This window comes from Amblyraja radiata, chromosome 26 (genome assembly GCF_010909765.2).
Source record: "Amblyraja radiata isolate CabotCenter1 chromosome 26, sAmbRad1.1.pri, whole genome shotgun sequence".
NCBI classification, from domain to species: domain Eukaryota; kingdom Metazoa; phylum Chordata; class Chondrichthyes; order Rajiformes; family Rajidae; genus Amblyraja; species Amblyraja radiata.
The window spans coordinates 31,898,025-31,913,431 of NC_045981.1; the positions used below are offsets into that span (position 1 = coordinate 31,898,025).

General features: G+C 43.0%; 1 protein-coding gene across 3 annotated transcripts in view; it reads right to left on the bottom strand.

The window, feature by feature from the left end:
* Positions 1-899: 899 nt before the first annotated feature.
* Positions 900-15,407, bottom strand: part of mgat5b (alpha-1,6-mannosylglycoprotein 6-beta-N-acetylglucosaminyltransferase B) — a 669,403-nt gene continuing 654,895 nt past the window's right edge. For all 3 annotated transcript variants that reach the window (XM_033044620.1, XM_033044619.1, XM_033044618.1), the window contains 2 exons: positions 6,999-7,276; positions 900-1,890 (listed from right to left, as the gene is read on the bottom strand). In XM_033044620.1, coding sequence (XP_032900511.1) covers positions 1,692-1,890; positions 6,999-7,276 — 477 coding nt within the window. In that variant the 3' untranslated portion in view covers positions 900-1,691. The remainder of the gene's footprint in view (positions 1,891-6,998; positions 7,277-15,407) is intronic.

A 15,407-nucleotide genomic window follows, 5' to 3' on the forward strand; every position in this document is an offset into this window, starting at 1 on the left:
TGCAGGTCTTAAAATGAGGTGAGGGAATAATACATATAATTTGTATGGAAGTCCTTTACTGGTTCACTGGAGGCAAAATGGATGATTATAGTTAATATTATAGCTGAGCTTGGAATTTTAAAAAGATCGTTTGTACAGTACACGTTATTTAACAGCATTATTTCAAGATTATAGAGATCTTCTCAGCACTGTCACAACAAACTATTTCAATGCGGTACAAAGATACACTTTCCTTGAGCCGTATGTGAGTACCCATTCTTTAAGGGCTATATAGCATCTAAAATATCTTAGCAATAACTATTTGTCCATCTCTATATGCTCTTATATTTATTTCACATTTAATGGAGTTTTCGGTGAAAAAACATGATACAGATAATGTTAATGTAAATTCATTTTAAAGTACCAATTGCGATAATTTATTTCAAAATCTTCTCCCTCTGAGCACAGAGGAAAGCACAAAGTGTTGGAGGATGGCAGCAGGTCAGGCAGCATCTGTGGAGGAAATGGAACAACGACGTTTCGGGTCAGGAACCTTATATAGATCGGATCCCAATCCAAAATGTTGGCAGAGCGGTGGTGCAGCGGCTGAATTGCTGCTTTACAGAGCCAGAGTCACAGGTTCGATCCTGACTACGGGTGCTGTCTGTATGGAGTTTGTACATTCTTCCCTGTGACCTGCGTTGGTTTTCCCCACTTGTTCCTGTTTCCTCCCACACTCCAGGGATGTACAGGATTGCAGGTTAATTAGGTTCGGTAACGATTGTAAATTGTCCCTAGTGTGTGGGATAGTGCTAGTCACTGGTCGGCTCAAACTCGTTGGCCTTTTCCTGCGTTGTATCTCTAAACTAAACTCAACAAAATGTCGCCTGTCCATTCCCTCCACAGATGTTGCCTGGCACACTTATTTCCTCCAGCACTTTGTATTTTGCCTAAGATTCCAGCATCTGCAGTTCCTTGTGTCTCCGCTTAAATATTGCCAGAATAAGTAATAGAAGTGGGTAGTTATGCAATGTAATTTGTTTGACACTAATCTGGTCAGAAACTCTGAAAACAAAACATAGTAAACTTCGTAAGGATTGGAATTTAGAATATTTAGAATGCTGTATCAAATCACTTCCCTGACAAAAGACTGATAGCATGAAATAACGTTGTATTAACTGACTACTTGAGCAATATGTAGAATTTCTGTGCCAAATCTAAAAACATAAAACATCATCCTTGATCTCATGACATCCTAAATTATTGCACTGGTAACAAATGTAACAATCATTTGAGTAGAAATACAGAACATTTCATGAAAGGATTCATCAACAAATTTGAGAATTGTTGGTTCTTGATCCAGATTTCTAGTTTGACTCATTGATGAGCAAAGGTATGGTCTGAAATGTTATTTAATCATAAAGAAATGTAGGTTAAAAATGTTCACATGGACTTCTCATTTGCATGCAACATGAGCAAACACGTAATAAAGACATTGCCAAATTATTCACAGCTTGGATATTGTCTGTTCAGGCAGCCTTTCTCACAACAAATCCATCTGTGTATTGGCATCCTTGTAGATTTTCTTAAGTCACTTTAAGTTTCTTTTGATGACGGAGAAATGCCTTCATGGGGAGTTCTTTGTGTTTTGTGGATGATTTGGTGAACTTCTGCACCAAACTTACTTTTTGCACAGTCTTCGTATTCAATCCTCACAAACACCCTTTGCAGAGTGCTACTTGTTCCTTACGGAAGTCTCTGCAGGGACAGAACCGCCTATATTTCGGATGGTGACCTGCGCAGCTGAACAGCAGGACCTGCTTCTGAAGGTAACAGTCTTGAGCTATTTCCTCAAAGGCGGGATAGAGATGGTTCGCTTCAGATTCAATGCTGTCGCAGACGAACTGAAATCTATAAAGTACAAGTTTTATTTATAATGACGGTCATGGCGATTCATTTCAAAAATGATTTCACCTTAAAAGAAGCTTGTTTTAATTTAAAGTGAGTGTTGCTGCCTTACAACACCAGAGACCCGGGTTCGATCCTGACTATGAGTGCTGTCTCTACGGAGTTTGTATGTTCTCCCGATGTACGCACGGGTTTTGGTGAAGGGTCTTTAACCTGAAACATTATCTCTGTTTTATTCTCCACAGATGCCAACTGATCTACTGAGTGTAACAAGCAATTTATGCTTGTCTTCAAGCTAGAAATAATATAAATCTAAACATCTCTCTTTCTTGAATTCGATGAGACCATATAGGGCCAGATTAGCAAGTTTGCTGATGATACAAAGGTTAGTGGTTTTGCAGATAGTGAAGATGGTTGTGAACGATTGCAGCAGGATCTGGATCGATCTGGATCTGGGCAGAGGAATGGTTGATGGAATTTAATACAGAGAAGTGTGAGGTGTTACATTTTGGGGTGTCGAACAAGGGCAGGACCTACACAGTACATGGCAGGCCTCTGGGTAGTGTTGTAGAGCAGTGGGATCTAGGAGTACAGGTGTATGGTTCCTTGAAAGCCGAGTCGCAGGTAGATAAGGTGGTCAAAAAGGCTTTTGGCACTTTGGCCTTCATCAGTCAGAGTATTGAGTATAGAAGTTGGGAGGCCATGTTGCAGTTGTATAAAACGTTGGTGAGACCGCATTTAGAATATTGTGTTCAATTCTGGGCACCGTGTTGTAAGAAAGATATTGTCAATTTGAAAGGGTTCAGAAATTTTTTACGAGGATGTTGCCAGGACTAGAGGGTGTGAGCTCCAGGGAGGGGTTGAGCAGGTTGGGTCTCTATTCCATGGAGCGCAGGAGGGTGGGGGGAGATCTTGTAGAGGTATACAAAATCATGAGAGGAATAGATCGGGTTGATGCCCAGAGTAGGGGAATCGAGGACCAGAGGACATAGGTTTAAGGTGAAGGGGAAAAGATTTAATAGGAAACCGAGGGGTAACTTTTTCAAACAAAGGGTGGTGGGTGTATGGAACAAGTTGCCAGAGGAGGCAGTGACTATCCCATTGTTTAAGAAACAGTTAGACAGATACATGGATATGACAGGTCTGGAGGGATACGGACTAAGTGCAGGTAAGCAAGACTAGTGTAGCTGGGACATTGTTTGCCAGTGTGGGCGAGTTGGGCCAAAGGGCCTGTTTCCATACAGTATATCGCTCTATGACTCTATGAGTGTTGAATATCTTTCTAAAGAGGCATAAATCTCGATGATTCTAAGATAAAAAGACAGTGTTTCTTTTACTTTAATTTAGAGATACAGCATGAAAACAGGCCCTTCAGCCCTAGTCCACGCCAACCAGTGATCACCCATACACTAGATACAGAGTCATATAGCACGGAAACAGGCCCTTTGGTCAACATGTCCCATCTACAGTAGTCCCACTTGCCTGTACTTGGTCCATATCTCACTAAACCGATTCTATCCATGTACCTGTCCAAATGTCTCTTAAACGTTATGATAGTATCTACCTCAACTACCTCCTCTGGCAGCTTGTTTCATACATCCAGTTCCTTTTGTGTAAAAAGGTTACCCCTCAGATTCCTAATAAATCTTTACCCACTTACCTTAAAATGTTCTATCCTACATACTAGGGACAATTTACAGAAGCCAATTAACATCAAACCTGCACGTCTTTGGGATGTGGACCGAAACTGGAGTACCCTGAGAAAACCCACGCAGTCACAGGGAAAACGTGCAAACTCTGTACCGATAGCACCTGTAGCAGGATCGAACCCAGACCTCTGGCATTGTAAGGCAGCAACTCTAATGCTGCGCCACCGTGCGGGAAATACATGTTTGTATCTGAAGGAAATACATATTATTTACACAATGTAACTTTACCAGCCTATCTGGACAGATTTATGGATTGGAAGAGCTAAATGCAGGCAAATGGAACTAGAGCCTATATGCCAAGTTGGTCAGCCTGGACAAGATGGGCTGAAGGGCCTGTTTCTGTGCTGTTCAGCTCTATGACTCTATTTGTAGAATGGCAGTCCGTTAGAATAGTCGCTAAGATAATATCTATCAAGAAATTCTGCCTTGTACTCTGACTAATTATCCATAAAATGATGTTGCACATTGAAATTTGCTAAATGACACATAATTAACATTGACAATTTTACTCTATATGTTAATTTATAAATCTATTTGTATATGCATCCAAAAGTCTAAATTTATATTTATCGACATTCAGATTCTTTTGGATGTATTTTTATGCTAAGATGCATCTATGTTCTGTCTCTATGTTTCTATGTTCCATGTGCAGGCAGATAAGAGATGGTCGGCATCATGTTCGGCATGGACATTGTGGGCCGAAGGGTCAGTTCCCATAAAGTACTGTGATATGTTCTATGTTCTTCATACTACTCACATTCAGAGGGCTGGTCAGGGCACGAAGCATCTGGTAATTATACCACCGATCTAAATTGTGCCACAAATCCATTCAGTTACACACCATTCTCTCATCTTCCTTGGCCTTGGCAGTGTGTCCCATGTGGTTTGGAGTCTGGTCTCATAGACTTAATTCTCCAGACACCGGACCTAATTTATTACTTAATAATTGTCAGGAAATGGTTCGCCTTTACTTTACTAGAATTTTTATTCCCCCACAATGCCCTAAGCAACCTTTTATTATTTGCAACAACGAGCAAATTCCACATTTCCCAAGTTCATTTGCTTGTGTTCTAATATAGCCATGGCATGAACATCTATATATTTTTAGATCAATATACAGCCATGTTATATAACCATATAACCATATAACAATTACAGCACGGAAACAGGCCATCTCGGCCCTTCTAGTCCGTGCCGAACACTTATTCTCCCCTAGTCCCATCTACCTGCACTCAGACCATAACCCTCCATTCCTTTCCCATCCATATACCTATCCAATTTATTTTTAAATGATAAAATCGCACCTGCCTCCACCACTTCCACTGGAAGCTCATTCCACACAGCTACCACTCTCTGAGTAAAGAAGTTCCCCCTCATGTTACCCCTAAACTTCTGTCCCTTAATTCTCAAATCATGTCCTCTTGTTTGAATCTTCCCTACTCTCAATGGAAAAAGCTTATCCATGTCAACTCTGTCTATCCCTCTCATCATTTTAAACACCTCTATCAAGTCCCTCCTTAACCTTCTGCGCTTCAAAGAATAAAGACCTAACGTTCAACCTTTCTCTGTAACTTAGTTGCTGAAACCCAGGCAACATTCTAGTAAATCTCCTCTGTACTCTCTCTATTTTGTTGACATCTTTCCTATAATTTGGCGACCAAAATTGTACACCATACTCCAGAATTGGCTTCACCAATGCCTTGTACAATTTTAACATTACATCCCAACTTCTATACTCAATGCTCTGATTTATAAAGGCCAGCACACCAAAAGCTTTCTTTACCACCCTATCTACATGAGATTCCACCTTCAGGGAACTATATAAGCTATATTGTCTGAAGATGGGTCCCGACACAAAACATCTTAAGGCCATAAGGGATAGATGTAGAATTAGGTCATTTGGCTCATCAAGTTTATTCCGCCATTCAATCTATCTCTGATCTATCTCTCCCTCATAACCCCATTCTCCTGCCTTCTCCCCATAATCTCTGACACTTCCTCTGTCTATTCCCTCCATGGATGCTGCCTGACCCGCTGAATTACTTGTGTGTTTTGCTCAAGATTCCAGCATCTGCAGTTCTGTGGTGTCCAAGCTTTTTTTGTCTCCTTCCTAGTGCTGTCAAAGGGTCTTCAACCTGAAACATTAATGGATCTGTCGACACTTAGGCGATTTTTTGGGCGACTGCCGGCGACTGTCATAGTCGTAGCAGGTCGCCGATAAACCGGCGACTGGACCCCCCTGCGACAATGTCTACGACAATAACTACAACAACCTACCACCTAGTCGACGGCAAGCTACGGACAACCCATTAGGACATCTACCTACAACCACACCTACAACAACCTATGACAACCTATGACCACACAGGCGACAACCTACGAGCCTATCGGCGACAGCTGAAACCAATTGAAGATAACTCAATCGCCAGTACCTGTCACCGGTTGACGTAGGTTGACGTAGGTAGTCGCCTATGGAATTCACCCAAGTCAGCACCGGCGACAACCTACGTCATCCTGGCGACAACCTACGACAGCACCTTTGTCAGGAGAAGACAAGCTACGACAAGCCCATGGTTGCCGACTGTCGGCAAAAGCTTTTGAACATTTCAAAATCCAGCGGCAACCAGAAAAACGCTACGACTCTTTGGGCGACTGAGGAGGCTACTTACGACCGTACAGGCTACACCCTGGCGACCGTGTGGCGACAGCTTAGTCGCCGGCAGTCGCCTAAAAAATTGCCTAAGTGGGACAGGCCCTTAACTCTGCTTCACTTCTCCCAGTAGTGTTAACCTGCTGAGTGTTTGCAACATTTTCTGTTTTTATTTAGTCTTCATGTATATGCATTTTATTATGATTTTCAAATTCTAATTCTTCCTGCATATGTCATAACAGTAACCTGATCACCAACAATATCACCATGACAGAAATGAAATAAATCAGCCCAAATTGGGAATCCAATTTCAGTCCTTTAGGCCTTTGATCATTGTAAACAAAACCTAATGATACAAATATAGTGTTTATATTTGTCTATACACAGTGGATAGTTTGATTTTAATCATGTTCAACTGCAGATACTGGAAAATCGAAGGTAGACAAAAATGCTGGAGAAACTCAGCGGGTGAGGCAGCATCTATGGAGCGAAGGAAATAGGCAACGTTTCGGGCCGAAACCATTCTTCAGACCCCTTTTCATCGACTGTACAGCACACAACAAAAAAACTTTTCAGGTGACAATAATAAACTAAACTAAACCATCAAACAACCTGTGGGTATTTTTGATTTACATCTATTTTCTTTTAAATTCAAGAACTAATTACCGAAAGGTTTGGAGTTAAATTGGCTGCATGCTTCTTAATAGAAATATATAAAACGCCAACCTTTGTGAATGAATGAAGTATCTTACCGCTCAAAGACGAGTTTGTTGTTGATAAACTGGAAGAATGTTGGCTCACAAATGAGTCCGTGTTCCTGACAGGCGTTAGTGCAAGACTGTGCCGTGGTCGATACGTGGAGATGCATTGAGCTCACAGGAGGCCACCTGAGCAGTTTGTTGACATTTGGAGACCAAGGAAGCCCAGTGACATTTTGAGGAACGACGAGTAGACTTGTATTATTAGCAGGGGATGAAATATGCCTTGAATAATTCTGAGGCCACGTCAGGAACACTGTCTCACAGAGATCCTGTTACACAAATAAAATAAACAAAATTGTCTTTTACAATTGGGTGCCGTTCATTCATTAGGCATTATAATGTAATTGATTTATCTTGACTATTGTGCGGCACAGTGACACACAGTAGAGTGGCTGCCTGACACCTCTAAAGACCTGGGTTCAATCCTGACCTCAGGAGCTGTGTGTGTACTTTCTAAATACTTCCTCTAACTGCGTGGGTTTTCGCCGGGTGCTCCGGTTTCCTCCCACATTCCAAAGATGTTAAGGTTTGTAGGCTAATTGGCTTGGTAAAGTTGCAAATTGTCCCCAGTATGTGTCGGATAGCGTTAGTGTGCGTGGATTGCTGGTCGGCGGGGACTCGGTTGACCAATGGGCCTGTTTCTGCACTGTTTCTCTAAACTAAACTAAAACAAAGTAAACAACTGGGCGATACAGTGGTACAGCGGTAGGAAGGCTGCCTTACAGCGCGATAGGCCTGGGTTCAGTCCTGCCCTCAGGTGCTGTTTGTGTGGAGTTTGTATGTACACCCTGTGGCCGCGTGGGTATTCACCGGGTGCTCCGGTTTCCTCCCCCATTCCAAAGGTGCAGGTTTGTAGATTAATCAGCTTCTATAATTTGTTCCTGTAGGATAGAACTAGTATAAGGGTGATCGTTGGTTGGCGTGGACTCAGGGGGCTGAAGGACCTATTCCCATGCTATATCTCTAAACTAAACTAAACTAAATTATATTATATTAGGCTTAAATTTTCTTGTTGGAGAATGGAAAGCTTGAGGAGGAATATACAAGTTGTGAAGGATCTTTAACATATCTTCAACTTTAGTTATCCAGTTACATAAATCAAGATATGGATGAATAACAAATTCATAAAGTAACACAAATTATACCAGTTGATGTTCTGGAGCAGAATTAATTTTACATTTAAATCTGATGCATTAATGATGAAGTTGACAATGCTATGATAGTAACCTACTATTAAGAGTCATTTTTAGAATAAGAAATCTTCCTTCATCTTTCAAAAGATATCTGAAATATGCTGAATTTTCTGAACATCCGTTATATATGCAGCAAATCTTTTCTTTACAGTACAATAATTATTTTTCTTTTATACAGAGCCAATTTTCATGCCGAGATTGTTCTGGCCAAATCAATTAAATTACCTTATGAATAAATAAGGAAAGAAAGACCTTTCCCCAAGTAAGTAAAGAGTAAAATTACTTTCCACCTTTTACTCCTACACAATCCACAAATCTTCATTCACAAATGTATTACAAGGTGATAATGACTCATTGAAACAGCCTGTCTGACAAGGGATATTTATAATGGTCATTTCAACAAAAATATTATAAAATAGAATCATACAACAACATAAATATTGTGGTGCCTCAATAACAGGTTCTTGTCATTTTAAGTTTCTTTCAGTTGTATAAAATATAGGCACAAAATCTGGCATTTAACTCGTAAGGTGGCCTCTGCTACTCTAACCTTCCAATGGTTTATACTCATTCATCCTTTACACCTCCATCTCAAATTGGACATCTATTTTTCAATGCTCCAAGTGTATTTTATCCTTTCAACATCAACTTTATCCCATCTGCCGTTAACTCTGTACTCCCATATTTCTCACACAGAGAAGGAAGCCATTTGGCCCATAACGTCTATGCTGATCCTCAGAGCAATCCTATGAATGGCATCGCTTCACTTTTTTCCTTGTAACTTTCCCCGATTCTCCTCTCGGCCACAAGACAGTTCCCTCTTCTTGTCCAATCTAACAAACGTGGCTTCTCCTGTGCTGTCATAGATGGACCCCTCATTCATGTCTCCTCTGTGTCCCACAGGTTTGCTCTCGCTCTCCCACACCCCGGCCAGAACAAAGATAGAGCTTCCCTGGTCCTTACCTTTCACCCCACCAGCCTCCGCATCCAACACACCATCCTTTAAAGCTGCCCTTAAACGCTGCCTGGTACATGGCGATTTTAAACAATTTTCTTATATATCTCCTGTTGAGATTCAGTGCAAAGGCTTGTTTGCACAGCACAACAGCTGGGGACCCTTTGCTACTTTAATGTAAATTGTTCTTGCCGTTAATTGGGTTTAACATTCTTATTGGTTTCAAGCAACAAATAGCCTCTCAACATTTAATTTGCCTGGATATTTATATTTCTCCACAAAGGTTTTTTAAATACTGTAAGTACATTGAATTTTTGGAAAACAAGTAACACTTTCTCCACAAAGGTTTTTTAACTACTGTAAGTACATTGAATTTTTGGAAAACAAGTAACAGCAAATGTGGAATCTGCAGAAATCACTAATAATACTCAGCAGTGAGAGAACGATTCAACACCAATGATGCCCGATTCCTGGAGTAGTTCCATTAATTTCTGTTTTGTTGAATCCTTTCTAGGGCAGAACATGGGGCCATTTTGGATGATAGTATAGGCAGCGTGGCAGGTAAGTTTGCAGATGACACTGAAATTGGTTGTGTAGCGGCTTTGAAGAAGAATAATTAAGATTACAAAGGGGTCTTGCTCAATTGGCTAAGTAGGCAGAGGGGAGGCAGATGGAATTTAATTCAGGTAAATGTAAGACATTAGAAAGATAGATCAGCCATGAATGGATGGCGGAGTAGACTTGATGCGCCGATTGGCCTAATTCTGCGCCTATAACTTATGGACTTTTCTTGTTAAATGGGTTAGTGGGCTGAGTAATGGCAGATGGAGTTTAATTCAGATAAATGCAAGATGTTGCATTTTGTTAATACAAACTATGGCAGGGCTTACACAGTAGATGATAAGGTACTGGGGAGTGTTGAAGAACAAAGGGACCTAGATGTGTGTCCACATGAGTAGACCGGATGCTGAAGAAGATGTTTGGTACACTTGCCTTTATCGGTCTGGTTACTAAGTAGAGGAATTGGGACATCATGATACAGCTGTACAAGACATTGGTAAGGCTACATTTAGAATACTGTGTACAGTTTTGCTCACTGTTATAGGAAGGATGTAATTGAACTGGAAAGATGATACAAAGAGTTGCATAGATGTTATCAGGACTGAAAGGTTTGAGTCATAAACAGAGCCTGGATAGACTGGGACTTTATATGTACCCCGGAGGGAATTTGGTCTGGCAAAAGTCACAACACACTACAAAGTACACAAAAACTTGAGATTAAAAGGGGGAAAAAAAAGGACAAGCGATTGTTGGCTGCCGTGTGCCCTGAACAAACAAACAAACAAAATGAATGTGGACTAAGATCCTGGGCAGAGGATTCTAAAATTGGAGTGCCCACTCTCCCCCACACTTGGTCCCCCTTTCTTCTCCCACCGTCCCTCATGGCGGCCACCACACGCCGGGTTCTCCATTGTTCATCATGGCGCTCCCCCCCACGCTGGGTCCCCATTGCCTTTGCCTCCCCTCACACTGCACCGCCACCGAGGTTCCTGCTGTCAATGCTCCGTTGCTGCCGAGGCCCCTCGCTGCCACCGCCGCCGTTACATAATATAGGAGTATAAAATCATGAGGGGCTAAGATAATGTGAATAACTACAGTCTTTTCCCCATTGTAGGGAAGTCCAAAATTAGGGGGCATAGAATTAAGGTGAGATGTGAAAGATTTGAATGGGCATTGATGGGGCAATTTTGAGGGGATCATATATGGAATAAGCTGTCAGTGAAAGTGGTAGATGTAGCTACAAGTTGATCCCACTTACCTGCACGTGGCCCATATCCTTCCAGAATATTTTTGTCCATGATACTGTCTAATTGTCTTCTAAATAACATTTGGGCAGGTAGTGGGAGAATAATGCCTTGGATGGATAGGGGCCAGGAGCAGGCCAGTGCAACCAACTTAGTTAGCCAACTTGGTTGGCACGGACGAGTTGGGCCAAACTGCTTGCTTCCATCGTCTATAGCTTTAGACATTACTTTAGACTTTAGAGAAGATAGACAGTGTGGAGACAGGCCCTTCAGCCCACCGAGTCTGCGCCGACCAGTGGTCACCCCGTACACTCACACTTCCTGACACACTAGGGACAATTTACAATTTGTTTACCATAGCCACAAACCTGCATGCCTTTGGAATGTGGGAGGAAACTGGAGCACCTGGAGAAAGCCCACGTGGTCAGGGGGAGATCGTACAAACTCCATACAGACAGCATCCGTAGTCTGGATCAAACCCGGGTCTCTGGAGCTGTAAGGCAGCAGCTCTACTACTGCGCCACTGTGCCATCCTATGACTATTTTGGATAATCAGTAAAAAACTGAAAACCTCCCCAATGTATTGTATGTTCAGTATCTGAAAAAAACATTACCCAGATTGGTTTACACTAAAAGGTGTTCAATACTTAACGGGGAAGCAAAGAACTGCAGATGCTGTTTTATACCAAAGATAGACACAAAGTGCTTCTGTAACCCAGCGGGTCAGGCAGCATCTCTGGAGATAAAGGGTAGGTGATGTTTCGAGTTGGGATCTTTCTTTTCCAGCTCTCTCCCCCCACATTCAGTCTGAAGAAGAGACCCAACCCTATGCGTCTATCCCCTCCACAGATGCTGTTTGATCCACTGAGTTCCTCCAGTACTTTGTGAATTGAAGGCTGGTCACTGTATTTTGGTTTAGGTGGAAACCTATTGAACGATTGAAGCCATTCTTTAATTCTACCTCCTCCCTTGACTCCATCCAGGGGCCCCGACAGTCCTTTCAGCTGAGGTTGATGTTTACTTGCACCCAAAGATTATGCTCCTCTATAATCTTTGCTTGCACCTCCTCCAACCTCATCTATTGTATCCGATGTTCCTGGTGTGGGCTACAATATATCGGCGAGACCAAGCGTCGAGTTGCTGATCATTTCGCTGAACACTTCCACTCAGTCCGCCTTGGCCTATGCGATCTCCCCATTGCCCTCCCCATTCGCATCCTGACCTTTCCGCCCGGGGCCTCCACTGCCAGAGTGAGGCCACGCACACATTGGAGGAACAGCACCTCATATTTTGCTTGGGCAGCTTACAACCCGCGGGATGAACATTGATCTCTCTAATTTTTTCTCTAATTTCAAGTAATTCTTGCATTCCCTCCACTCCCCTCACCCCCCCCCCCCCCAACCCCCCCCCCCCCCCCCCCCCCTATCCTAGTCATCCTACCAATTCAATTTCTACCTTATCACACCTTCCCCAGCCAACAATGTGCCATTATGGGCTCTACCCTTCCTGAGGTCATCTGCTGCTGGCCCTCATTTGTTCTGGCCTTTTCTTGCCTCCAGTTTATTTCCATTCCCCCACCCTTCCCCACCTCTACTTTCAGTCTGAAGAAGGGTCCCGACCCGAAATGCCACCTATTATTTTCCTCCAAAAATGCGGCTTGGCCCGCTGAGTTACTCCAGCATTTTGTGCCTATCTTCTTTTATTAATGTTATTTGCCAAATCCAAAGCAAGGTGGTGCTGTACTCCAAGAAAAAAACTCTTCTCAGTGAAACTGCTGTCTGCTGAATTTTTAGCTGGAGGCATTCTAATGCATCTTCCATTTTTTTGCACTGAACAAAGGATCTATGCTGAATCCAATGAAGACATTCAGAATTGAGACTGCAAAATTGATTTTACCCTGCATTAAGTAGAACCTTGTTTGAAGAGATCTTTTGGACTACAAATATCCATTTAGTGCAAACCATACTTCACTGTAAGATTAAATTAAGGACAAAGGTACACTTCCAGCAGGCAGCTCCATTCATCCAGTTCCCCGCTAAGGACCAATTTATCTTTGAAGAATGCCAGTCCATTTTATTTATCTTACTTCATTCAACAGTGTGACAAGCAAACAAAACTTCAAGGACAAGTAACTTTGGGGAGAGTACTGTATTTTGCATTCAGGGTCATTCTCCTGTTTTAAGGAAAGCAACACACCTGCAAAATGTGAAACAAATGACTTTGCAAAGGAAATGATGTTGCTTTGGGAGACGAAAGGAACTGCAGATGCTGGCAGCTCGAGTAAAATACAAAGTGTCGGAGGAACTCAGTGGGACATCACCATGGTGCAGTGGTAGAATTGCTGACTTTGGAGAGGTGAGCGCCTGGATCGTTCAGCGTGCCAACATTCCCCTACTCGCCCGGCCACTTTAATGCCCTGGGGTCACCTCCCGCAACTGACCTTGAGGGTGGGGGAGGTAGGACATGGTTGCACTGAAGAGACTGGACAGGAAATTCATCAGGATGTTTCTGGGGAGTTAGGTACGGGGAGAGATTAGGCATGTCGGGCTTGTTTTCCCTGGAGTGAAGGAACCTGATAGGTTACCTGGTAGAGGTGTATTAAATTATAAGATGCATAGGTGGGATAGATGGTCGGAATCTATAGGTTGAGGGGGAAATTTATTAACACATAGGTATCTGAAATTTGCTGCCAGCGGAAAGGGGGGAATCAAATTTAATCACTACTTTATATTTAAGAGACATTTAGATTGGCACTTAGAGTCATAGAGTCATACAGCATGGAATCAGGCCCTTTAGCTCACACTTACCCACACTGACCAACATGTCCCATCTACACTGGTCCCACCTGCCTGTGTTTAACCCATATCCCTCTAAACCTATCCTATCCGTGTACCGGTCTAAATCTATATAACTGAAAGTCTAATCTTGACCACTTCCTGTCTGCGCTGTATATTGATTTTATTTAAAATGTTACCATATATCACTATGATTTTTGGCCATCTTACTCACGGTCCTCCTCCGCTGAGGCAGCCCCGAAGATTTTTCCGATCGATGAAAAATAAAAAAGTTATGAGTGTTTAAAAAATCTCAAGATCAGCTGATTGGTCCTCTCGCCTGTCAATCACCACGATGAAGGCCCCTTCCGGCGGGGGGGGGGGGGGGGGGGGGGGGGGGGGCGGGGGGGGGGGGGGGGTGGGGGGGGGGGGGGGGGGGACAGCACTATAAAACCTTGGATGCCTGGACTTGAGTCAGTCACTCTGGAAGATCACAAGGGAGAGTCCACAACTGTGATTCTAAGCTGTGAATCAAAGCTGTGAATTGTGAGTCTGCAATGTACTTGCAATAAATTATTTGTTAGCCCTTAATGATAATGCAATGAGTTGTATGGCAATTTGGTGGCCTGCACTCTGCTTGAAATGCTGTGAAATTGAATTTGGTGACCTGCACTCTGCCTGAAGTGCTGTGAAATTGAGTTTGATGGCCTGCAATCAGCCTGAAGCTGTGAAATTGAGTTTGGTGGCCTGCACTCTGCTTGAAATGGAAATTCAAGGAATAGCCATGAGTGAACTGGCAGCCCACCAGCCCTGAGTATCTAAGCTGCCAGCCCACCAGCCCTGAGTGACTGAGCTGCCAGCCCACCAGCCCTGAGTGAATGAGCTGCCAGCCCACCAGCCCTGATTGACTGAGCTGTCAGCCAAGAATCTATTCGGCCCACAATGTCCATACTAGCCCTCTGGAAACCAGTCCTTTCGGCCCACAATTCCCATACTAGCGTTTCAGAATGGCCAACAATATTGGAATTGGCGGAGAGGTGGAATATTGCATTGGGGGACCAGCCCTCCCGTGTGAACATGGGACCCAACGGGTCCCACTTAATCTAGTATTTTTAAAAAGGTGCAATAATACCTGCCTCAACTACCTCCTCCAGCAGCTTTTTCTGTACACACACCATGCTTTGTGTAAAAAAAGTTACCCGTTAGATTCCTATTAAATCTTAAATCACCTTAAACCTATGTCCTCTAGTTCTTGATTTCCCTACGCTGCCAAGAGACTAGAGTTCCTAGCCTGCTCAACCTCTCCATATGGCTCAAACCCTCGAGTCCTGGCAACATCCTCGTAAAATTTCTCAGCACCCTTTCCAATTTGACAACATCTTTCCTATAACATAACTAGAAAATTAAACTAGATTGGCAGTGGGGTGGGATCTCATACAGGACAGAGGCAGGTAAGAGGTTAGATGTTGGTATGGAGGGTGGAGAGGGAAAGGTAAGTGGACAGAATAGGCAGGTGAAAGGCGGAGAGTGAGGAAGGAGGGTTGGTTTAAACTGTACATATTTTAATGCAAGGGGCCTGACTGGTAAGGCAGATGAGCTTAGGGCATGGATAGGTACGAGTGACTGGGAAGTTGTAGCCATTACTGAAACCTGGTTAAGGCAGGTGCAGGACT